This window comes from Panthera tigris, chromosome A1 (assembly GCF_018350195.1).
Source record: "Panthera tigris isolate Pti1 chromosome A1, P.tigris_Pti1_mat1.1, whole genome shotgun sequence".
Taxonomy (NCBI): domain Eukaryota; kingdom Metazoa; phylum Chordata; class Mammalia; order Carnivora; family Felidae; genus Panthera; species Panthera tigris.
The window spans coordinates 16,700,867-16,728,038 of NC_056660.1; the positions used below are offsets into that span (position 1 = coordinate 16,700,867).

Consider the following 27,172-nt stretch of genomic DNA (forward strand, 5'->3'; position numbering starts at 1 on the left):
CAATTGGACAACAAGCACATGAAATACTCACGAGATATCTTGGGGATGCAAATTAAAACCACCATAAGTTACCACTCTACAACTACTACAATGGATAAGTTTTTTTTAATGACGATGTCAAGTGTTCACAAGGGGAAGAAATAATTTGCAGTTCATACTTGCTGATGGGATTGTAAAATGGCAATACCACTTTGGAAATCTCTTAAGCAGTTTCCTTTAAGTTCCCTATATCTACCCAGCAATTCTACCACTAGAAATTTACTCAGGATCTGTAAAATACATGTGACCAAGGTGATGCATACAAAAATGTTCATAGAAGCCTTGTTTGATTGGTTTTTTAAATTTTAAGTTTTATTTATTTATATTTCTTTCTTTTTTATTTATTTATTTTTGAGAAAGACAGAGAGTGTACAGACAGGGGAGGGGCAGAGAGAGAGGAAAGGAGAGAATCTTAAATAGGCTTCGCACTCAGACTGACCTGGGGATCAATCTCACAATCTGGAGATCGTGACCTGAGCTGAAATCAAGGGTCAGGCGCTTAACTGACTGAGCCGCCCGGGGAACCCAGAAGCCTTATTTGTAATAGCCAAAAAACTAGAAGCAACCCAATTGCTCATAAACAACAGTGAAAATAGGTAGACAAATCATGTATATCTGTGCAATGGAATACTACCCAGCAATATGCTGATCGCAAGTATTAATCATTATACAGAACAAAAGAAGACAGGAACAAAAGAGAGCATACTATATAATTCCAATTTACAATAGCAAAGGCTAAGCTATTCAATATCTTCATGAGGTTCTGGTTTTGCAAATGTATATATTTATCAAAACTAACTGAACTGTACACTTAAAATCTATGCGTTTTATATGCAAATTATGCATCAATAAATAAAATTAATTTTATCCCGCATTTGTTTAAGTGCACTGTGTTGTTACATAATGTACTCAGGAAGCACATGCAATGTAATAGAATACATTTTGAAAAAGCTTTTGTATCTCTGTGTCTTTATAGTTGATTCCTTTTGTAATCCCATAAATTTTATTTTACATGCTTAAAAACATTACTCTTAGATAGGTTTCACATGAGTGCTAGTGGGTTTAGAAAAACACTATGCTAGAGACAAGACTTTGCAGCTAGTTGTCTAGTTCCAGAAGCTGTCATCTTAGTCACAGCAGTGAGGAAAAGGAATTCATGAACTTCATATTCTCTAATTTGGTCACAGATAGACATTAAACTGAAGCCAGAAGCTATAAGCCATGATTCCCTATTTTCTAAGAAGTATTAAAAGGGTTTTTTTTTTCAGAAAATAATCACTAACTTAGCCATTATGCCTTGTTAGCAATTAGGAAAAAGATTAGTGAATAATTACATATTAGTTAGCATACATTTAAATCTACTTATATTTTGTCTTTTGTCTTCTACAATGATGTCCTGCCAGTTGAAGAATAATCAACTCTGTTTTCTTTCTTCTTTAATCTGAATCGATCAGAAACACCTCAATTAAATTGCTAAAAAAGAAAGATGACAAATCATGGAAGCCATCTAAGAAACTTAGTTTTATACTTTCTTATAATGTCTTGAAGAATAAAAAAAGCAATGAGAACAACATCAACATTATCATGTATGAGAGAAAATAATCATGCATGTGCTTTATGAACTGATTACTTACTTTTTCATACTTTACTATTGCAAAAAGTTTGCTCATATTTAGACATTAAAAAGTTACATGCCAGGTACCTAAAAACAGTCTCTTTAGTGAAAGCATTTTAGTAAGTGTCATCTTATCACACTGTTGTCACTTTGCACTGGGTGAAAAGAATTCACACGGAAAGAGAAGCTGGTCAGTTGAAATACTAAAGAAACATGTACTTAAATTGATTTTTGCGGTAACTTTACTTCATAGATGATGACCAGTTGCCAAAGCTATTTATTTCATTTTTACTTTCCTTTTAATCAAGGCGCTAAAGACTAAGACTTGCAGAATTATTTTTTAATTTTCCCTTAACAAAGTAATATGTGTGGCTATATATACTATACATCTAAAAATATACATTTTGAGTCCATATGTCGATGTCTGCTCACCACCAAAGCCAAAGTATTTCCTGTAACATAGTTTGTAATGAGGATTCCAAGAACTGCTACTTGAAACTTGTCGCCAAAAATATTTGTTACAGGAAATCATATTTGCTAGAATGTGTGTTGCAGAAAACTGTAGTTTGTTCACCCAAAGTTAAATAACATGTTTTTTTTAATGTTTATTCATTTATTTCTGAGAGAGAGAACAAGCAGGGGCAGAGAGAGAGAGAGAGAGAGAGAGAGAGAGAGAGAGAGAGAGAGAAGGAGACACAGAATCTGAAGCAGGTCCAGGCTCTGAGCTGTCAACACAGAGCCCGAGGCGAGGCTCAAACACACAAGCTGCAAGACCATGATCTGAGTCAAGTCAGATCCTCAACCAACTGAGCCACCTAGGCGCCCTGCATGGTTTTTTTGTTTGTTCTTTTTTTTTTTACTAAAAGTTGATTTTACCCCTAAATCTTTAAATAACTGATTTATTATGATCTTGCTGCAATTAGCCCAAGCATGAGTGAAAACATGGTACATTTTCTTAAAATTAAGAACATAATTAAAAGCCTACTCACTTGTAGAATTTACGTGTAAAAAAAAAAGGATTGAAAATCATTTTCAAAACTCATTTTGCCTATGACAGTGGTGTCCCATGTCTTACAATGGCCTAAAGAGGTCATTGCAAGGAGTGTAACATCTTTGATGGCTGTAACAATTCTTCAAGGTGTAACTACCAGTACCTAGTTAATAGCTGGCAAATAGCAGGGAATTTAAAAAGTAGTTAAGGGGTGCCTGGGTGGCTCAGTCGATTAAGCATCTGACTTCGGCTCAGGTCATGATCTCACAGCTCGTGAGTTCGAGCCCCACGTCAGGCTCTGTGCCGACAGCTCAGAGCCTGGAGCCTATTTCCGAGTCTGTGTCTCCCTCTCTCTCTCTGACCCTCCCCTGTTCATGCTCTGTCTCTCTCTGTCTCAAAAATAAATAAACGTTAAAAAAAAAAGAATGAAAAAAAATAAAAAGTAGTTAAAAGGTAAATAGGACACGTCTTAATAACAGCTTTCTAAACGCTGTGAACAAGTCATGAAGTGTAAGTCTCATTCCTCTGAAAATTGTGATTCATTTTAAGACTCCAAAATGGAGAGAAACTTAAAATTTTGAGAAAAGAACATTTGGAATTGCAATATACATCCATATTGGATTTTATCAGGGCAGATGAACTATTAAGAAACAAAATTGTATGATGTTCAGGAAAGATAAAAATTCAGGAAATGCAAGTAAGAAAGTGTTAGAAGGCAAAGTAACTAATATCTTTGTAGCCAGAGAATTTTAATAATTTTGGCTTGTGTTCCTAATCTCAGACTGCTAGACCATACTTCCATAGCTCCCAGAATATAAAACCAATTAAGATTCATTCTGTGTCATTTATATTCAGTCCAAACTATACTATTTAGCCAAATGTTTAAATCTGTTTACTTCGCTACAAAGAAAAAAAAAAATCCTTCGAAAAATCTTTGAATCTATCATCCATTAGCTGCCAAGCAGCTGGTCAAGAAATTCTCAACAGTCCAAAAACTTTCAATTTTAGAAGCTATTCTAAGTCAAGAGCCTTGCTTGGAAATTCAACATATCTGGAAAGTATCCCAACAATGGAACAGATGAACTATTTCTTTTTTCCTCCCGCTTAGCTACAGGCAAAATCTAAAATTATAAAAATGATCACCACCCAATCCTTAACACATTATGATGCTGGAAATCACAATAAAACAAAACAACAACTGCATTCCTTCCAAATTTTCAGATTTCTCATTCTCTAACATTTGTGTAAATTCCTCCCAAATAGAATCTTAAACAACATTCATGAGCTAAATAGCCTTATATTAGGGCTTTATAGTCTCTCGTATACATTTAGCAATTCCTTTAGAATTCTTTTAGAATTCTTTTCAGCAGGTTGCTATATAGTAATCTCAAATTTTCCCATTATATTTTCAGCGGGGGCTTATCTTAATCTCTGCATGATTATTGATATGTTTAGGACATTTACATTCAATAGTTTGGCTTCGATCTACCACCTTATTGTTTTCCGTTTATCACATCTGTTCTTTGTTTACTGAATTTTTACAATTACATTTAATCTCCACGATTGGCTCATTAGCTATAATTCTTTATTTTTTGTTTTAGTGGCTGCTGTAGCTTTTGCAACATACTTCTTTCATTTATCACAGTCTACCTTCAAGTAATATCCCTTTCACTTATACTGAAAGAGCCTTATGCTTCCGTTCCCTACCCACCGCTCATTGTCCTAAAGGACTTTGTTTCCGAATATGCTACAAACACCACAACAAGTTTTTATTGTTTTTCCTTTGAACAAATAGCTTTTAAAGAATATCTAAACGTTAGACAAACTGTCATGTATTGACCCACCTACCCATCATTTCTGGCATTTTTCATTGCTCTGTATAGATCCAAACTTCATTCCGATAGCTGGTATTATTTTACTTCTGCTGTGAGAACTTCCTTTAGTATTTCTTGGAATGCAGGACTATTGGGCATGAAATCTCGCAGCTTCTGTTTATCTGAAAAAAACCTCCATTTCACCATTTCACTTTCATTTTTGAAAGAATTTTCTGGGTACAGTATTTTAATGGACAGGGTTTGTTTTTTGTTTTTTGTTTTTTTCCCAGTACATTCAAGATGCCACTCCATCATGTTCTGGCTCTCAAACTTTGTGACAAAAAGTGGACTGGGTTTCCTATCCGTGTTGCTATGCATATAATGTGCCCTTTTTTTTCCCTCTGACTGCTTTTAACATTGATTTTCTTTATTTGTGGTTTGCAGCTCTTTGATTTTTCTGTACCTTGCTTTTTGTTTCTTTCTTCCTTATTTCTTCTACTCGGGTTTTTGAACTTGTTGGATTCCTGGACTTAAAATTTTCATTATGTTTAGGACACTTTTCAGCCATTATTTCTTCAAATAAATTTCTGTACCCATCACCTTCTGGATAGCACCCTCTTTCTTATATATATTTTATATTTTCCCATAGGTCACAGATGTTTTATTCATTTTTTATGTGCTTTATTTTGCTACATTTTCTGCAGTGTCTAATCAGTCAACCACAACCAGTAAGATTTTTATTTTAGATATTGTCATTTTCATCCAGATGTTTCATCTGGAGAGATAGATAGAAAGACAGACAGATTAAGTACCAGAGACATCGCTACAAGCATGAAACCTACAGATATCACAATGACTCTAAACCCATATCTTTCTATAATAACACTGAACGTAAATGGACTAAATGCCCCAACCAAAAAACATAGGGTATCAGAATGGATAAAAAAAAAAAAAAAAAACCAAGACCCATCTATATGCTGTCTACAAGAGACTCATTTTAGACCTGAGGACACCTTCAGATTGAAAGTGAGGGGATGGAGAACTATTTATCATGCTACTGGAAGTCGAAAGACAGACAGATAGTTAGACAGAAAGATACATATTCCATTTCTCTTCTTGTCACATTCATGTTTTCCTCTATCTTCTTGAATTTATGCAGAAATGTAACGAGTATTTTTTTTTTGATGTTTATTTATTTTTGAGAGAGAGAGACAGAGAGTGAGCATGTGAGGGACAGAGAGAGAGAGAGAGAGAGAGACAGAATTTGAAGCAGGCTCAAGGCTCTGAGCTGTCAGCACAGACCCCGATGCAGGACTCAAATTCGAGAACCGTGAGATCATGACCTGAGCTGAAGTTGGACACTTAACCAAATGAGCCACCCAGGCGCCCCTGTAACAAGTATTTAGGATCATGATCTGCCAATTGCATTATGTCTGCTAGTTTGGTCTGTTTTTATTGACTGATTTTTTTCACTTGCTTCTTTGAATGCCTGTTAGTTTTTTATTGGATGCTGAACCTTCTGGGTGCTAGATTTGGCTATACTCTTTAATAATCCTGGATGATGTGGCATATAAGTAAATTACTTGGAATCAATTCAATCTTTTTGATGTTTGCTTTTAAGGATTGTTGATGTGGGTAAAGTTCAGAATTTAATCTAAAGTTAATTTAGAACTACTACTAAGGCATAACCCTTTGGAAGATTCTACCTAATGGACTGTGTATTAAACTCTTTCCATTTGGTAGGTGGGAACACTGCTTACTTTCAGCTCTTTGTGACCACAGGCACTTATTAGGCTTATCACTTTTCAGTCCACACCCCCTCTGCCCCTCTTCCTAGCCTTGAGGAATTTCTGGTTGTGCCTGTGCAGATCAGAACTCAGTGAAAGACCCTTTATAGATCTTAGGGATTCTGACTCCTTGGATTCTGATCTCTGACTCCTGAGCTCCTTGAGACCACTGGGATCTACTCGAGTTCCTCTCCCTATGCTGTGTTTTAGAAGTGGCAAGCTGTGGCAACCAGAGAACCAACCCTCCCTGTTTTCCAATACCTGTAAATCATTGCTTTATATATTTTATCTAGTTTTCTAGTTGTTTAATTCACAGGAATAGATCTGGTTCCTATTATTCTGTTATGATCAGAAGCAGAAGTTCTAGCTAACTAATTATGATTTCAACTGATTTTATTTCTATTTTCCTGTCTTTTAAAAATTCAGTTTAGTCAGTAAATTTTTATTAAATTCAGTTTAATCAGTAAATTTTTATTTTTGGAATTCATTATTTGTATTTTCCAAAATTTCTCTTTTCATTGTGCATAACTATTCTCTTTGAGTTAGAGTGATTTTTGTTGTTGTTGTTGCTTAGTCTAACTCTTCCATTTCTTGAGAGGCTGTTGACTTGTTCTTTTTGAATTTCACTCCTGGTAGCTTATTTCCTTCTCTTATAATTTTGTGAGGCCATTTTAACAGCCTCTTTCTTTCCATCAGTACCTCTGTGCCCTGAATTAAGAGCCATGTGTCCAAAGATGATTGGTTTTACCTCATTCAAGAGTCCTAGTGCCCAGGAGGGAGTCCTGGACCATGCAAGTAATGTATGTGTTTTTATTTAAGTTTGATTCCTTCTATGGTCGAGGTTGATGCCTCTCTTTTAAATCTCTGTTGTATCAGGATTGTAGTTTAGACTGTTTCTGAGTGCTTTATCTTTTTATTTTATTTTTATTCTCAGGTTAGTTAACATACATGTAGTCTTGGCCTCAGGAGTAGAATCCAGTGATTTATCACTTACATCTAACACCCAGTGCTTTACTTTTTTATTGAAGACTTTCTCCAGTGGCTCAGGTTGGGGTAGGATGTAATAGATGGGTTGCACCAGAACAGGTCTTCTGAGCCTAAGATCTCTCCATCATTGCTTGGTATTCCCAGTCCCTAAGTTAATACCCCTGGCCTCTCCTAAGAACCTGTACTCAATTCTCCATAGGAAGAGGGTGGTGCCCTTACCCTATGCTCCTTGCTTGGTTCCTCCGTCACTGGCTCTATCACTTGCTGCGAAGCTCCATGCTTCTCATGCTCATTGCAAGCTCCAGCTTTGGGATACTTCTAAACCATCTCCTTTAGCGACAGCACACTGATGGGCACATTTTGAGCTCTGGATTCCGTTACCCATTCTATCCTTTCTTCCTTTCAGAGATTCCTCGGAGATTTCAACTGTACTCCAAGGACAAGACAGCTTGTGTTCCTGGATGGCGTTTATGTGAGTTTGTGTCTAATCACACGTACACATGAAACACATGATATCATAATATACAAACATTACATAAATGCGTATGTGTGTATATCTATATAGATAAATATAGATATAGATATGGATAGAGAAATTGTGATCTAAGATCTTGATCCAGTTCAAGAGTAATTTTTCATCACAAGCCATCCAAATTATTTAGGTGACTTTACAGTAGCCAGAGTTTCTGGTTCCTGTTATTCTGAAAAGTAAGTCCCAGTATTTGCAAATTTTAATTATACATTTGGGGCAGAGTACATTATTGGTGGTTTTTCTATTTGTTATTTTAGCCCCCTAACTCTCCCTTCTTCTCCTCTAAGATGTTAGCTAGGACCTTGTGCTCTCTTGCCTTAGGTTTGGTTTGTACTACAGGGCTGAAAACAGAAGCTTCCTGAAAACAATGCATTTTTCCCCCTATCTTTTGTGACAGTCTGGACCAATTGTAGGATTAAGCTAACAATTTTAAAGAAGAAATAAATAGAGGCAAATACCTTTCAAATCAGAGATGAGGGAGGTAGGAGAGACTAGTCCCTTCTCTAGGGCTGGTATTAGGAGAGAAAATATGTGGGTTCCTTACTCTCCCAAGGAAAACACCCCTTAGAAAACATAGTAACATTGTAGCAGAGGGGACAGATTTCTATAACTGACAGTTGGTACAGACATCAAACAACTAAATGCTCAGGGACCTAGCTAACTCCTTAACAACTAAGAAAAAATAGAAGAATGGGCTAAGCCCCCCTCCTATTGCTTCTGTTTGTATCTTCTGGCTTAGACGTGCAGCAGGCACAAACCATGGGTTGTATTTATCATTGTAACCCCCATTAGCTCTGTGACTAAGGCAACATCTTTAAGAAAAGCAGAATGCTTACTGTTGACTGGTATCCAGTGAAATTGCTGTGCAGTCATCACTCCTGTTTTGTGTTATGCCTTCTTTCATCAGTGTTTTCACAGAAAATTAAGAGGCTGCATTAGAGATTGTTAACACTATACTTTCTTGAAATCCATTCTGAAATCCAGTTTGGAAATTTTACCAGATAATCCTTTACTAAAGAAAATATAAACGAGCCTATTTAGCAAACAGTGTTCCCAATATTGTGCCCATAGGATTTTAACTTCTAGAGGTGACTGAGTGATGACATGGACAGGCTAATGTCATTGAAAGATTTTTACTACATTTCTCAAGAGAAGGAGACATATCACGCTATGCAGGACCACATGGAAAATACCAGATTTGGGGCAGGAGGCAGAAGCAGGAGCAAGGGAGAAAGCTTAGGCCAGAGCCATTATTGGGATTCTACGGGAAAGGCAAGGCAGGGTAGGGCAAACAGGTTAGAGTTAGCTACTTTGGGCTATAAAGGTCGTCTCTAGTTGCCCGGTACCTGGGCTGATTTAGGGCACAGCATACCGTGGCTGGTGTGTTAAGAGCTGGATAAGGGGTTGGTTGGGGTATAGGCTCTTGGGGATTGGCCGGTTTGTAGATGAGAGGTGTGCTCCCAGCTGAGGCCTTTGCTAGCTTTAAGAATTGGCTAGCTCTGAAAGGGCTCCATGAGCAGCAAGACTTTCAAGATGTCAAAATATCACAGAATATGGAAAACAGAAAACATGATTAATACAAGTGGAAATATAAATGTGTGTTTAATAGCTCTTGAGGCATAACCTGAGGATTGAGAAATAGTCCAGGAAGGTGGACAATAATAATAAGCTTGTACCATTATAATTGGCATTGAAGTTAATACTTTTCTCTGATATCACTTAGTTTATAAATAAAACACTCCATATGATTCTTCCTGTAAGAAATGTTTTAATGTATTATGAACAGTGTTTGAATTTTATGTTATGACAAGATATATTGGATATGTCTTTAACTGAACATTTATGCTACCTAGAAGTTAAATTAAAATTACTATATTCATGAGCATTATTTGAAGAGACCTAGAAGTGAGCAGGAGAAAAATTACATTATGCAAATATCTATTAGAATGGCATATATTTCTTGTAACAGAAATTTTAAGTTCATGTTAACAATGAGTCAGGACCAAAAAAAAGGAAAAAAAAGCCAGGATATACTAAATCTCTTAGGAAGTAAAGACTGTTTTTGCTGGTAGGAAAAATAAAACTTTATGAGCAAATTTTATTTGGTAGTCACAAAATAAGTAGGATGTAGATGGAACTATATTTCTTTCTCCTGTAAATGAAGGAGATCATATTCCCGATTACTGCTTACGACACAGGAAAAATATTCTACTTCTCTATAATAGTCTGATAGCTTCTGGAAAAAAATCCTTATCAATTACAAGTTTGTGACCTGTTCATTTATCATCATAAGTCCACCATTAAACTAGTAAGCAAAACAAACCCAAAAAAGAACCTCCCCCCAATAAAACCCAAAACAAAAAATAAAACACACACACACACACACACACACACACACACACAATTTTAAAAAATTAAAAGTTTTTAAGATACAAGTTATTCTAATGCCTCAGAAAGCAAGAGAAAGCTGTGAATGAGAACAAAAGGAAATATTAAAGGAATTAGTGTAGATTTTGGATAGAATCAACTAAACCAATGTGAACAGACATACCTAAAAGGCACTCAGAATTGCAGGCAATGACAATGTGGTCACAGCAGGCAGCTGATGCCCTTAGAAAGATTTCTAAAATTTCTACTTGGAACACTTAAATTCTGTAGCAATTAATTTTAGAATAATTTAGATTAGATCATTCTAGTATCTACAGTATTTCTATCAAGTCAAACTTTTCAAAGCAAATCCTCTTCATGACATAACTCTTGGACAATAGGTTAGGTTTTCACATATTTATTTGGGCCTTTAAGATTTTGAATCTCTACATTATAACTTCAAAACATATTTTAAGTATTCATGTGGTTCTTTTGGCCAATGGAATTACAACTACGAATGCTTCCTCTAAATCATATTATTTACACCAAGGGTCACCAGCTCAAATGGCTACAGGGGGTGAAGAGAACACATGAAGATGTGACGAGGGTAACAGGAATGAGCCATTTATATCTGCACCAAGTAGGACACTTGCTTCCCTGCCCTGTACAGACCAAACCCAGAACCCCCCCATGGCAATTTGTCATTAGTTCATTCACTACCCCGCTTTACACGCCACCACCATGAAAGTTGCAAGGAAGGTTAATATCAAAGAGCAATCCTTCATCCCGAAGAACTATATACTCCTAGAAGGGTCAATAATGGGATTTCTAATGCAGGGTCTCTGACTCAGAATAAACACGGTCACACAAAGTAATGGTGAGGGAACACGTGAGGATATTCACACACTTTTTTTTTATTTGAATGGCTTTATATCATCATATTGCATAAGAATCTTTAATTAGCCTTGTCTAACCTCAGCTTTCACCAGTAGCACTAAATTGAGTAGTCCTGTCCTTTGAATAGATAAGCCTCAAGAACAATGCAAGAATCAAAATGCATAATCTACTACATTAACAGCATTTAAGATTGTAGGTAATAAAATTTAAGGACACGACTGCAATTAGGACGCATTACCAGTCTCTAACATTTTTAAGTTAATCTTAATTCACTAAAAAATAGTGATTGAGTAGTGCTATATGCCAGATACTATTCTAAGTACTGGAAATAAAAACTGAGTAGAACTCCTTGAGAAGCTCATCAAATGAATTTATCAATGCAATGATTTATATGTAGATAAGTGATACTATAAATAAACATCGTATAGGATCAAATTAGGATAAATTTTGTAAAGAGATATCAATAACTATATTTTCCTTTTTTCTCTATTCTCTCACAAACCATGTGTGTGATCTTGGGATTAACCATACCTCTTCTTGGTTCTCATTTTTATTTTTTTAATGTTAACTTATTTATTTTGAGAGAGTGAGTGCAAGCAGGGATGGGCAGAGAGAGAGAGAGAGAGAGAGAGAGAGAGAGAGAGAGAATCCCAAGCAGGCTCCACACTGTCAGTATAGAGCTGGACATGGGGTTCAATCTCACAACTGAGATCATGACTGAGCCAAAATCAAGAGTTGGATGCTTAACCGACCGAGCCACCCAGGTGCCCTATCTTCCTATTTTAAAAGAAAGATAATAGTTTCCATTCTGAATGCTTTGTATGGTTTATTGTAAACATCAAATAAGGCAGTGAATGTAAAACCACTTCAAAAATAACAAAATATGGGGCGCCTGGGTAGCTCAGTCAGCTAAGCATCTGACTTTGGCTTAGGTCATGATCTCACGGTTCATGGATTTGAGCCCCGCATCGGGCTGTCCGCTGTTAGCACAGAGCCCACTTCAGATCCTCTGTCTCCCTCTTACTCTGTCCTTTCCCTTTTCACACACACTCTCTCTCTCAAAATAAACATTAAAAAGAACAAAATGCTATGAAAATATAAGAGAATATTCTCAATGGCTGTTTCTTGCTTTGGTTTTCACAATTTACATCTATTTATATTATGTATCCATTAACATTATTTATAGTTATTTTTAATTCTTTTCTTTTGGACTTTTATAGTAGACTTAGAATTTACCCACCGCCATTATAGTAATAACATATTATTTTTATCTCTATATTTACCTTTATCAATGATTTGATATATTCTTATGGTCCTGTGATGATACAATTTGTAATTTTTTAAAATTTTTCATTCATTTTTGAGAGAGAAAGAGAGACAGAGTGCAAGATGGGAAGGGGCAGGGAGAGACTAAAACATAGAATCTGAAGCAGGCTCCAGGCTCTGAGCTGTAAGCACAGAGCTAGATGTGGGGCTCAAATTCCCAAACTGCAAGATGATGACCTGAGCCAAAGTCAGATGCTTAACTGACTGAGCCACCCAGGAGCCCCTGATACAATTCTTATATAATTAATATGTGACACTGGTTTTAATACTTTCAAAGTGTCTCAGTGACCAAATCTTAATGAGAAATTAATATGCTTTTGCAAACAGAACATTAATATGTTTCATTTATATTTAATGAGTTCTAATATGGTCACACTGTGCACTCTACAATCATTTCTGCCTCTACATGATACAAATTGGATTCCTTCCAAAACACATTAGGCCATTTATGCTGTTTGTTGTCTTAAAATGTTGCATTTGCCAATTACCTCCTAAAATCCAGAGTTTGCTTTTGTTTACAGTCATTAAATGTACCTCAGCATGTCAACGTTGCAGTAAATAAGGTTCTTCTTTTGTTATATTTGCCAAATTTTGCTAAATGCCATAGCAAAGTTTAAAAAAAACAACAAAAGATAGTAAGTAAAAATGAATCTATTTATCATTTCTTTTCTCGTATCAAGAAAAATAAAACTCATAAGGCTCTAGAAATTATGCTATGACTCTGAGGAGATAAATATATGGGTAAGAGAGTTAGGGTATTGAGGCAGGAAAGAATACTAGACATTTAGGAATAGGTGCTTTTCAATATCTTTTTGAGCACAGTGTTTTCCCCCTGTTCTTTTGATATATTATATTAATACGTTTTCTGGGGCGCCTGGGTGGCTCAGTTGGTTAAGCGTTTGACTTCAGCTCAGGTCACGATCTCATAGCCGGTGAGTTCGAGCCCCGCGTTGGGCTCTGTGCTGTTAGTTCAGAGCCTGGAGCTTGCTTCAGATTCTGTCTCCCTATCTCTCTGCCCCTCCCCCACTCACTCTCTGTCTCTATCAAAAAATGAATAAATGGTAAATATATATATATATTTAATATGTTTTCTGAAGAGGCAGTAGAATATAAGTACCGAAGTCATACTGTCTAAACAAAATATGTTTTTCTCTTCAGGATTTTGCCACATGTTTTTATACATGAACAGAAACAAAACTATAAATAGCAAGTTGCAAATATTGTTTAAAATTACATGACATGTATTCTTAGAACTAGAGACTGTAAGTATGAACTCAGATCTCTTCAATGTTTGACTATCTGACACCAGGTAGACAGAATCAGTAGTGTCTCCTTATTGCCATTCTCAAAAATCTTAGTCATACTAAATAATCCCATAGCTTCAGCTATTAATGCTATACCTGCGGATCCCCAAATCTATCAGTCAACATTTGCCTCTATCTCTCTATGGTAAGATCCACATTTTTATAAGTGAAGAAGACAATGACTGTCATGAGACCATTGAAGCCTTTCTTTCCTAAGTCAAGAGTCAGCACTCTCTCTGCCTGGAGATGTCCCCACGGAAGAGCACTTTGATAACAAAATTATGGCAAAGAAGAAATTGGTGTTTAACATTCCTATTGCAGTTGCTTCCCTGTTTCTCTTGGATATCTCTCTTTAAAAAACCTAACACAATATCCTAAAGATAAACTAGACCTCCTCATTATTTTAGTACCTACCTGTTTCCTATTTTGTCATTCATTGCAATATTTCTTAAATAGGGCACTACAGACATTGTGAAAGGGATATTTATTTTGCAAACACAGATGCTTAGATTTGTAGTAAATTTTAGAGGACATACAGTCTTTGTCCTCACTATACAAGAAGTTCTGTTACATTGTAGAGGGTTGGCACCTATCTTAACTCATTCCAGCAACCCCGGCGTTTAGCTCTAGTACCTGCTGCATAGAAAGGATTCAGAGTTTGTTATTAAACTGAATAAATATGCTGATGATCGGCAGTCTAGCTCCCTGGTGTAATCATATTAGATCACACAACAAACTATTGGAATTCCGTTCTTGGATTGCTTTTCCCACCTACAATCCAAGTTCTTCTAGTTCAGGGATCTAGTCTTTCTCACCAAGTTGATTACTTTCTTGTCTGTTGAAATTAATCAGACGTCGGTATTGTAAAGGGCAATGGGGAAAAAATGGAAATATAAGATGATACAGTATTGAATTGTTGGAAAGACAGGAGAATATTAACACTAAAGCGGGGCGATGATTCCAGCTTCTTGAACTCGTCACACCAGTTTTTCCGCGAACAGGTTGCCTTAGCAGCTTCGTGGAACACCGCCCTCCCAACCCCGCCCACCTCCCCGCCCCTCGGGACTCGTCGCTCTGCACCCTCCTACTCTTTGCCCTTACTTCCGCCCCATCCTGCCAGCTGGGACCTAGAGCCCCACCGCCTCTGCCCACACTTACATTGCCCGACTGAAACTACAGCAGAAAATAACTGTATTTAGAAAATTCTTCCTCCATACCATCCCTTCCTTAGTCTTAGAGCTTTAAGTGCAAAAACAGTAGCTCTTTGTAACTTGGAGGCTCCGCCTAGCACGAGGAACAGAAGCCCATTTTCAGGCAGTGCCTTGGACAACAGCATCTTTGGAGGCCCCCGGTTTGCGGAGGGAGACGTGGCCCTGAGTGGGGAGGTGGCGACGGCGCCACCGCGGAGGAAGTGGGATACCCGGCGGAATTGGCGGGAGGTCCCCGGACCGGCTCCACCATGTAAGTGTTTACTGACCCCAATCCCAATCCCAATCCCAATCTCTGGTCCCGCTGCGCGATTTTAACTGTCTCCGGATCTCCTCCTCAGGTCGAAGGTTTCCTTTAAAATCACGCTGACGTCGGACCCCCGGCTGCCTTACAAAGTGTGAGTAGCGGGGCCGGGACGGGCCGGGCGGGACCAGGCTGGCTGGGTCCGAGTTTTCAGATCCTCTCCCACCCGAGCAGGCTGCATCCCGCCGCTTGCCCTCGCCCTCGCTCTTCCTGGAGCCTGAGAGGAGAGATCCCGTGCCCGCCCCTCCGAGTGTCAGCTCGCCCCGGCGCGAGGCCGCCGGGCTGTGTGACGGGAACGACTCCGCCGATAGTTGACCTCTCTAGGGACTCCCCGGCTGGGCGATGGAACGGGAGGACTGAAGACGGGCCTCAGATGATCTGCTGGGGTCCTTAAACAGTGCCTGTCAACTCATGATTGGAAAAGCCTTTTACCACTTTGACCAGCTGTTGCAGGAAGTAGGGAAGACAACCCAATCCCGATTCGGAAATTACTTGAACGTTTTATTACTGTCCGACTGCTGATCTCCAGTGTGTGAGTGACTCAGCCATCGGGTGTCACAAAGTAATGAGCCTCAAATCATACAGTCCGTATGTTGGGATTTAGTAAAGAATAATCAGCAGGAGTGGCAAATGCAGAACCCGGGCAGTTTGTCCATGCGAGGCCCTTTCTTCTCCTTTAGCAGTTGTAGGATGGTTTGGCCCAGGTTGAACTACATACTCGCCGGGAACTTATTATGATTTTCGATAAACCTTATTGAGGTTATTGCTACAAAGAGCCTCATAAAATGCAGCAAAGGCCAAGACTTCGATAGGATTTTAAGCATATTTAATGCAATCAATATCAGGGTCTACCTCACTGAACAGTAACAGTTGTCATCGTCCTGAGTGATTTAGTTACCTGTGACCCATGCAGCTTCTGGCCTTAAGCTTTTTGGATCCTTTCAGTTCCAGATGGATCTTTTCTTTCTTTTTTTTTTTTTTTTTTTTTTCCACCTTGTCTTAAATATTCATGACCACAGCCTGGCACCTTAAGATCTTCAGTAACTGCTGCAGCTCTAAAGTGGCACCTTCAAGTCTTCTCTTGTGGCTGACCACACTCTCTGCTTGTATCTCTCTTCTGTAAAAAATGTTTCTTTTAATTCACTGATCAGACTTCTTTCTAAATCTGTCACTACCCTCTCCCCCGTGCTTTACGCCACGCCTTTCCTTTTTACTCTCCTAGAGGCCGTGGTCTAGTCACTCCCTGGTGGTCCATTCCCATCACTTCTGGGGTCTTCGTCTTCCCAGTACGGTTTGCTTGGTGACACGCCGAGTCTGAACTCAACCACTGTGTTCTCTGTGTGTAGCTGAATGTTTTTAGAGGAAATTACACAATTAGCCTGATGTAAAGTTCCTAACTGTGCCCAGTAGTACCTAACACTGTACTACATGTCCCAAGGTTGCTTGTTTTCCTTTATTCTCTGCAAGGATTTTAAAGAAATTTCTATTCACATTTTCTTCTTTTTTTTTTTTTTTTTTAATTTTTTTTTTTTAACATTTATTTATTTTTGAGACAGAGAGAGACAGAGCATGAACGGGGGAGGGGCAGAGAGAGAGGGAGACACAGAATTGGAAGCAGGCTCCAGGCTCTGAGCTGTCAGCACAGAGCCCGACGCGGGGCTCGAACTCACGGACCACGAGATCGTGACCTGAGCCAAAGTCGGACGCTCAACCAACTGAGCCACCCAGGCACCCCTCTATTCACATTTTCTACGTTATTTTTCCTTTTTCTGAAGCCATCAGAAAAAATTCATCTTTCCATCACCACATGGACAAAACCTACTCGTATGTATAAGCCCATAGTTTCTGTCCACCATCTTATTACAAAGGAAAACATGACTTTGTTCCTATGAAAAGCCAGCTGTTGTAATTCTTGGGCTCTGGATCTCATTTATTTTAGTCTTCTCAAGATTAAAGTAGATAGACTCCAGAGATCCCTCTCTCATCATCTTTGGTTTCTCCCTTTATGCTGGATTATTCTCATCCATGTGTAAATATTCTAGAAAAAAAGTGAGAAGGGAGGGGGAAAGGACAGTAGGACAGTAGTAGTATCTGTAAGAGTGCCTGGAACATTGTACCAGTTCAGTTAATATGGGTAACTGAATGGATTTAATAGGCATACCTACTCTTCGGTGTGTATGTAGTGTGCATGTATATATAATATATACATGTACGTGTGTGTGTCTGTAAAATATGTATAACGTGTATGTAGGGGTAATTATTCTGGTTTCTTTTCAAAATAAAGGGTAACTAGTACTTGGGTACCATTAAATGAAATTCTTAAAATTTGTAGGAAAACAATATTTAACTTTTTTTTAATGTTTATTTATTTCTTTTGAGAGAGAGCTTACATGTTGAGCTGTTAGTGTGGAGAGCAGTGAATTCCCATGAATCCTGAAATCATGACCTCAGCCAAAATCAAGATTTGGACACTTAAGGGCGCCTGGTGGCTCACTTGGTTAAGTGTTGACTTCGGCTCAGGTCATGATCTCACGATTTGTGAGCCCCGTGTTGGGCTCTGTTTTGATAGCTCAGAGCCTGGAGCCTGCTCTGGATTCTGTGTCTCCCTCTCTCCCTGTTCCTGCCCCACTCGAATTCTGTGTCTCTGTCTCTAAATAAAGACTAAAAAAAATAGTAAAGTTAGTGAACATCATGTACAATCAAAATAGACAGCCTTTAGCCTCACTAGACCGCTTTGTCCAGGAGCTTTTTAAAAAATTCTTCTTAATTCTTCTTTTGCAGACTTAGTGTTCCTGAAAGTACACCTTTCACAGCAGTCTTAAAGTTTGCGGCAGAGGAAGTAAGTATAGAAATTGGAACAACCTGTATGGAATGCAGCTTAGTGTCTCTCAAAAGTCTTTATGTTTTGCATGCGCTTTGACCTGCCACTTCTGTGTGAATTCATTACTAGGTTTATGGTATCAAAAAGTTAAGCCCAACTTACCAGATGTAAATGGAGTGGAAGTTAAGACACAGATACAGAATGAGTTAAATCGACACATGTATTTTAATGCAACCATTGGAAATTCAGGAGAAGTTTTACTGAAATTGGAAGGTTTGGTGATCGGGAAATTTTTTTTTCTTTCTTTTTTTGTTTTTTTGATGTTTATTTTTGTGAGAGAGAGGGAGACACAGAATCCAAAGCAGGCTCCAGGCTCTGAGCTGTCAGCAAAGAGCCTGACACAGGGCTTGAACACATGAACCACGAGATCATGACCTGAGCTGAAGTCGATTGCTAAATGGGCTGAGCCACCCAGGTGCCCCAATAGGGGAATATTTTTAAACAGCAACGTTATTTTACACGGCATTCTGTAAACGTATTTTAACTCATGGGCAAGCCTCTCAGTTTCTCTTCTCTTCAAATTTTATAATCTGCAAAATGAGAGTGGTTAACATCTGTCCTTTCTATCTAATTAAGTGATTTTGAATAAAAATATAATAACATTTACTAATAGTTTTTGAAGTTAAAAGTTCTGTACAAATCTGGAGTAACTCAAATCCAAACATTTTGATTCACAATCTCAAAAAAGTTTATGGTCACAGAAAAATAATTTTAGTAACTAAGTAAGAAATCAGCTTGCTCCTCAATCCTGCCCTGAACTTGTTATTCATGGGTGATCAGCCAGCCTGTCAGCGCTGGTCTTGTCAGGGACCACTGACATCATTTATCACTCATTCAGAATTAAACTGAAAAGTGGTAGTACTTGTTTTGCAGTCCATTTTAATCTATTCTTCACCCATATTGAATAAGTAAAATAAAAGTAGGAAACAAATGTGAATACAGCATCAGTGTTACTTTTTGCTGCACAGATCACTTGTAGGAAATATTCCTGGTCCTGGGGTATAGCAGATCCCACAAACTGGGACCTTAAGAAGTAGATCCGTTTGAGCTATAATTAATATTTTATTCTTGTGTTTTGCAGTTATGTGGTTCTTTGTAAGGCACAGGCATTGTTGTGAACTTGGTCTTCTGGTGAAAGTATAAATTCATAACAGACATGCAATAGAAAATACACTTACAAACTTCACACAGCTGCATATATTTATTAAGGTTTTAAGATACCTTGTAACTATTAGGAATCATGGATGTTCCACATTTAAAAAGGTTATAACTTTCAAGCAGTAACGAGAACGTCTTTCACAAGATAAGACATTGTAGGATCTTTTAGTGAGAACAAGAGTTGACTTGACAAACTGAGAGTCTGTTTTAAATCCCTAGTCAAATCTCTTTAAAAAATAAGAAAATTCCCCAGAATAACCAAGAATTAATTTAACTAAGTAGTGAGTTGTCAAAAACTGAGAATAGCCTTTTAACATCCTAAATCAGACTTAGAGGGTCTGAGAAAGAAAAGAAATGAAAACTTAGAAGCATGGAGTACATCCTACACACAGAAGAAAACTTGTCAGTAATGTAGAACGAACGTAATAGTTGCTGAATTTTATATCGCGGGTGCTGTTGCCCCAGATTAACTGCTTAACTGTCGTTTCTGCATTCTGAAGAAGGGAAAAATTATGGTTTGTAATGTTCATAAATATGCTGCTGCTATATGGATATAACTAAAAATGCACAGCTTATCTTAAAATGGACATAATCTAAGACTCAGACAAATAGTAGAGTAACTAAAACTTTGTAATACCTAAAGTTTTAGAAATCTGAGATGCCCTGTAATTGATTTGGGTATTTGTGCAAATTTTTATTAAGTATTACAATCTCTGTAAATAAGTTTTGAGGTATTTTATTTTATTTATTTTTAATTTTTTTTAATGTTTATTCATTTTTTGAGAAAGAGGGAGAGACTGAGAGTGAGGTGGGGGGGGTGGTGGGGAGCAGAGAGAGAGAGAGGGAGACACAATCTGAAGTAGTCTGAGGCTCTGAGCTGTCAGCACAGAGCCCGACACGGGGCTGAAATTCCACGAAACGTGAGATCACGATCTGAGCCACCCAGGCACCCCTGAGGTGTTCTAATATTTACGTATTAAAGCATATTTTGAAGTTACTTTAAGTGAGGTTTATTTAAATTTTTTAAATTCTGGAAAGGACATTTACAATTAAGAATGTACCATATGGACAGTAAAGTTAAGTGTTTATTAGGTACGTAATCCAGTAGTAGGCTGTTGTCCTTATGCATCATTAAGTTTTTAATTTATAAATTAAAATAAGCATTCAGTTTTTAATTTATAAATTACAATAAGCATTTAGTTTTTTTTCTTAACTATGCATATGCCCAGAACAGCATTTCCTAGAGTATTTTTCCCAGACCACCAAAACAAACCACCAAAAACAAACAAACCCATGAAAACCTAGAATCAGTGAAAGAGTGTGGGAAACACTTCATTCACCATTTCCTTCTTGGAGCTAAATAAACTATATTATTTAATTTAGTGTTTTCCAAACTTACTTGATCACAAAACTCAACTGTAATATCTGTAAAACTAATCTATAGCATAGAAGTGCTTAATACATATTTGTTAGATAAATGAATGAACTTATGAGTATATGAACACATTCTGACCACTACTGGTCTCCAGAACATTAAGGGAAGAATTCTCCCTTTAGCTACCAATAAGTTCCATACCACATTTTATTGATTCAGAAAACACACCTTTTTACACCTCTGGAAGTAGATCAGCAGAGTCTTCCTGTCACTATTAGCCAAGTGGCAGTCACATAATTGTCTACCTGACATCACCTGCACACCAAATTGAACTTAGTTGTTATTTCCTGGTGACATAGTTAGACTATTGCAATCCTGTGAAATTTAAGTCAGCAATACATTAAATACAGAGAATTTGAGGAAAGAATTTGAACTTTGGTCTTCCATTAAACACAAGAGAGCATTTATTTGACGTTACTATTTCTACAAATAACTTTTAGGAATATTCTGAGCAATTGTTTTGCTTTTATTTTTGATTATGCAAGAGAATTATGTATGATAAAAGTAATGTATCTAAATCTGGAAGAGTAGATAATCATCAGGTCATAAATTCATTGACAGTGTTTTTCCTGTTATTTAACTGCATAAAATAAGCATTTTGCGATCCATGGTGTCCTAGATGCAGTGAAAAGCAGTATTTAGAAAATAATACTGTTCACTAAAACTAAAACAAAATTACAGTGTTTTCTTTGGTGACATTGCTTATCCTAAAATACAAATCACATTTGAGGATAATAGAATTTATTATATGTACCTCATCCTTGCTAACCATCTTTTGTAGATTATATGTGTGTATATGTGTGTGTGTGTGTGTGTGTGTGTGTGTGTGTGTGTGTGTGTATTTTTTACTTATATACATTTGTACATGTATGTATGAAGTCTTTTTTTTCCTTTTTCTCCCTTTTAGTTTAAAGTTCCTGCAGCAACAAGTGCAATTATTACCAATGGTAAGAATTCATTTTAAAACTTCATTACCTGAGAGCTATACAAATTGTTTTAAAAGGCTAAATTAATTAAAATCGAGTTAAATACAAAAAAACAAAATTTATATCAACATAAATGATATACATGATTATAAACACGAAGTCAAGGTTATTGTCTATAATGAGCTCTTTTCAGTTTCTTTAGCTTTTGGTATTGTATAGCATTTTACAGTGTCTTGTGTCCTTACCACTTCATGCCAGATTATTACTAAAAATAACTTTTCTTTTCTTTTTTTTTTTTTTTTTAACAAGGTGTGTTGTTGTTTAATAAGTTGTAGATGCTTTTAGAATATGGGAAGTTAGGTGGGGGATATACCTTTGCTGTATATAGCTTTTTACTGCTTTCCTGACAGCACACTATTTCTTTTAGAAAAGGCAGAAATAATGAGGATTTTATTCAGTTAGATCTATAGTTTAAATTCTGAATACCTTAGAGTACTGGTTAGAAGTGTGATGGAACTAGCCCTGCGAGAAAATACTGAAATAAGATGAGTAAAGATTGCTAGAAGGCTTTCACTATCTTGCAAAAGTAGAAGGTAATACTTATGGGTGCTGGCCGATGGTTCGTGTACAGTTAAGACAGCCTAATAAGAGAAGATGGGTTTAATGTGCAGCAGCATGATTTAGTTTAGATACACAGAATTTCTCACTCTGAAACATTCTGCCTGTGGTCACATTGAAGTGTTGCTCTGCTTGAAAAGAAAGCTAGCCTACTTTCCTGAGAAAGTTTTAGATTTACAAATGAATAGTTGTTACGAAAGTGCTTTGTGTACTTTATCAGGTGTCACTGCAACTTGAATTAAATGATTTTGTGGGCTCTTCTGGCCTAAGATTGTCTGCCTCAGGAGCAATATGAAAATGATTAATGACATATCTAAGGTGCTTTTGACTTTATTTTACATTGTGTGTGGTGTGATAGAATAAACTATTTTCTGTGGAATTCATCAGGATCGTCTCATTGACAGATGTTCTTATCTAATCCAACAGTGTATGTAAACGCATAATAGTAATGGATTTCAACAGGTAACTTACCTGAAAGATTGGTCATTCATGTTTTTGGATTTAAATTGTTTGGCTTGTGCCTATATACACAGTAGCAGCAAATCTCTACTTGTTACTATTGAACCATTTTATCTTTAGAAATAAAACAACTTAGATGGTTTTACAACTTATTTTCTAGATGGAATAGGAATAAATCCTGCACAGACTGCTGGTGAGTATCTATCTGAAACCATGAAGACGTGGGTGGGGCTCTGTCTGTCAATTGATAATTCCTTCTAATGAGACTTGATTAGATTTTCTCCAGGCTAATAGCTGTTTTTTTAGGGATTATCTAGCAGTCTTGACCTATGTATCTGAGAAATAATTTGTTTCATTGTGGGTATCAGCTATATATGCTTTGAGCTACAAGAGAAAAACCTCACTAATAAGCATTAAAGGTGTTTAATACATTGAACGAAGAGTCTGAAGGTAAGATTGTACTCTTATGAGAATAATGATTTTGACCCACCTGTATAAGGTGGTGGTGAGATGGCACCTGGGAAGCACTTAAAAGTTTGAAGCCTTCAGTAAGGGCTAGCTATTACTGTTTCAAAGAAGTGCAGTCATTTAAATTTCAGGGGACTTAGTTCACACTCAGAGCTTCAAACTTAGTATTCTACAAGGCTATGTGTCGATGTCCTAACAAGCAAGCAGAGTAAAAGCAATCCTGAACTTTTTAACAGGTAGTTTTATGCTTTTTAGATGTACCTTTTTTTGGTTTATACTCTAATTGTACCTTAATTAATTACTTAACTATAATTAATTACTTGCATCTAATTGTACCTAATCCAGATGTACCTTTTTTTGGTGTATAGTCTAATTACAGTGTTTTAAAATTAATCATGCTTTAATCTGATGTGATCAATGTGATCTCAATTTGAGTAGTAGTTCGGTTTATTATATACTAAAGTACTAATGTATTATAACAAAATTATATTGCCCTCATAAGGCTTTGAAATTGAAACTCAGCTATAGAGAAAATGAAGAGGGATTTAAAATTGTAATTATTTTTATTTAAATCGGTAGTTTTAAGTATATAGTGTTATGAAATTAAAAAGGTCATTTATTGAAAATCATGAGCCATTTTATTGTGTAGATGCCTTTAAACTTAGGTTTAAAGGTTTTATTTTTTCTTACTCTGTAAATGTTCAGCAGTTTATATTAATTTGAGTTGCCACTTATTCTAACTTGTTGCCTGATGTATTACTCTTAAAAGTTGAATTGTACACTTCATGGAGCGTGGAGAAAATTTCCACAAGCAGTTGAGCAGAGATAGGTCAGATCAGGTTTCTAAACGTTTGTCATTTGTGGTAATTTATAATTTAGATTTACTATTTTTTCTGTCCTTAGACACTTTAGCGTGTGTTCAGTTAGCAAGTCTCGATGGTTAATTTAAATTACATTGTTGTCTGCTGAGTGTTTATGTTAGCACTTTCGTGGCTAGTGTTTCTTACTTAAAATTTTCAGATATTTGGTTGGGTTGTGAAGATTTCAGAGGAATGGGAACGAGCGTTAGGAAGCATGGAGTTAGATTCTGGTGATATTTGAGCTTCCAGACCGACTTACTGTGTACTGCGTTGTTTCTTGTATTAACAATAGTTGTTGCAATGTTTAAGACAACTTGTCATTTTTTGAATACCTAACTTTATGTTTTGTTTGTTTGTGTAGGAAATGTTTTCCTAAAGCACGGTTCCGAACTGCGAATTATTCCTAGAGATCGTGTTGGAAGTTGTTAATACCCGCTACTCGGAACATAGGATTACCTTTCCAAATAAATAAATATTGGTATCATCGTGAAAGTGAAATCAAGCGTTTGAAACACTACGAGAACACCAGTAGTCGATGAAATAATGAAGGGCGACTGTCCCTTCCTGTTATCCAGACTCTTCCTTTGAGGAGGGGCTGCTTGTGCACAGAGGGCGCCATCTCCACAGAAGATCATAGTCTATTGTTGCTACCTCACAACACACACACGTAGTTCATTTGGGGTAAATGGATTATCCAGCTGTGTTTTGTAAGTGGTGGATGCTTCTGAGAACTCTTTCTGAGATCGTTTAAAAAATTAAAGTTGACTGAATCTTCCTATTTGAGTTAAAAACTAAAGGATTATGGATCGTACGTGGCAGTTTGCTTGATAGCATCTGACTTGCAGATTTAAAAATAGTTGAATTCTTAATTGTATGTGGTTTATGACAAAGGATATAGACATACCGGTGAATACTTAGCTATCTTAACTTTTTATCATTTATGTTTTTTAACTTTTGAACTATGTCAGAAGTCCCCAAATTGAATTTTTTTTGATCTAGCCCTTAGGCGTAAAATTGATAACCCGCACCAAACAGTTTTAACTATGATCTTGCAGAATCCAATACTTGTAATGGTAAAAATTGAGAATAAAGAAGTGTCCTTTGCTGAGTTATGTATCCTTTATCAGTCTCTTTGAATACAGCCTTTAAAACAGGATCCTTTAAGAAACTCTTGTCTTACTGAGGATGATATTTCTAAATAGCATTCAGGAAGAGAGTATTAGATCTGGAGTTCGTAACAGAGCTCTGGGAAATGCTAATTGGAAATGCTGGTTATTATACTTACTAAAGACCCAACATTTAAGGAAATGTTTAGTCATTCAAGTGAATAAGAAGTCAGGAAGGGAATCTTGGGGAAGTCCCAGTGACCACTTTTCTAATAAGGAGGAAAGAACAAAAGACAGCCGTGAAGGGGAACAGAAGGCTGTAGCAAATGTCACAGAAAAAGCCACCTGGATCACAGAGGGTATGCTGTAGAGTACTGAAGAGGAAAAGAAGATACTTGACATTGTCAGAAGGAGCAAAAGACAGTGAGAAAGCAAAGTGTAGGCTGTGTCAACAACAACTTCAGAATTCCCTTTATGATAAGTCAGTAATGCAAATCAATATCTATGCAAATCTTTTAAAAGATGAAAGGCTCATAGCGATTCAGAAACAGTGCTTGGCCTGTGATACTCATGATGGTGAGCTCTCTGGCGGCAGGCTTTGTGTCTGTCTTGCTCTTTTGAGACCTGGAAATGTAGTAGGCTTTCAATAAATACTTGCTGAGTTATTCATGAATGAAGTATCTCAGACCAGTTTTTATCTGAAGTGTGTTTCAGTTATCTTTCCTGTCATAAGCCCTAGGTTTATTAGAGAAAAAACGTACAAGGAAACTCAACAGGGTCGCCATCTCAAGGGTGACATCATTAGTTAAGTTTAGGAAATTAACCAGATATTGTCAGATATTTAACAAATGAACGACATCATTCAGAATTGTAAAGGTAGGAGAATATACTTCTAATGTTTTGGGAGGTTTATATTTTTATAAGTAAAATTGATGCTCAAAGACCCCTGGTTCTTAATATTATTAAGCTTCAGTTAACCAGAAATTTATGAATACCTGTTCCCTGAATTTTTTTTTGTTTAGATATCCCTCCATCCTGTTTCTACAACAAAATCTGCCTGCTGTGTTACACAAGTTTATGATGTCCTGTGCCATGAAGTAATTTGTTTAATATTTTTGTTCTTTGATTTTGAAATTTTGTTGTAGTAAGTCTTTAAATACATTTTCCTAAGGATCTGGACATCTTGTTATTAAATAAATGTGGTCTGTAAGTTCTGTATGCAGAATGTTTTGAAGTGTCGTATTTTGTAAATGCATAGTTGGTACATAACTAATATCTTACAAAAATACATTTTATCATACCATAAACTGTATTGTCTTCTCTTGCTACTTCATTACTAAAGCTCTTAACACACCTGTAGAGCTGGTGTATAATAAATGTTGCAAAACAGGGAGGGAAGCAAGATGATTAATGGCCACAGGTCATAGAAATCAGTGTATGCTCCCAAATGCCAGTTCTTTTTCAGGAGCACAAAAGAGAGTAAGTAATCGTCTAGGTTCCAAACCTAACTGATTATCAGAGCCACCTAAAGAATTAAAACTACAAATGTCTGGAAACCACTGCTAAAGTTTTGAAATCATTAAATCTGACAAGGTGTGTAAGGATATCTGTTTACTGAAGCAGTCCTGGTGATTGCTGTTGTGCAGCTGTGTTTGAGAATGAATGATAAGCCCACCTTTTCACTTTGCAGATGGACAAAATTAAGTCCAAGGGGACACAGTTCTAGGTCTTGGAAAGTATACATTCCACTTCTTGGTTCCCTAGCAGCTAAGTGCAGAGATACTAGCTAATAGTCTCTCACCGGTAGTAAGCCTCCTTTTAAAGCATTTCAAGTGCAATAGTTGTGGATATTTTATTACTTAAAATTAGTTGAAAGAAAAATTAGTGGGAAGAAAATTCAGTCCCATTTAAGCCACCCTCTCCCCAAATTGAGATAGTAAAAATATCTACCATGTCTTTTCCCAAGGACCTTGAAATATTTAAGTTTATTCTTATTTATTTTGAGAGAGAGAATGAGCAGGGAGGGGGAGAAAGAGGGAGACAGAATCCTAAGCAGGCCCCATGCTGTCAGCACAGAGCCTGATGTGGGG

At 36.9% G+C, this 27,172-nt stretch overlaps 1 protein-coding gene across 1 annotated transcript; it reads left to right on the forward strand.

Annotated features, from left to right (window-relative positions):
- Positions 1–15,025: 15,025 nt before the first annotated feature.
- UFM1 (ubiquitin fold modifier 1) lies at positions 15,026–26,389 on the forward strand. The gene is made up of 6 exons (XM_007097685.3): positions 15,026–15,120; positions 15,209–15,265; positions 17,953–18,010; positions 21,553–21,592; positions 22,809–22,841; positions 24,338–26,389. Coding segments are annotated over exons 1-6 (258 nt in total). The 5' UTR covers positions 15,026–15,118; the 3' UTR covers positions 24,406–26,389.
- Positions 26,390–27,172: the final 783 nt, after the last annotated feature.

Coding starts and splice junctions, on each gene's coding strand:
- UFM1 (XM_007097685.3), top strand. Junction 18,011..21,552: donor TAAAGTTTGCGGCAGAGGAA/GTAAGTATAGAA, acceptor TCTCCCTTTTAG/TTTAAAGTTCCTGCAGCAAC. Junction 22,842..24,337: donor AAATCCTGCACAGACTGCTG/GTGAGTATCTAT, acceptor TTGTTTGTGTAG/GAAATGTTTTCCTAAAGCAC.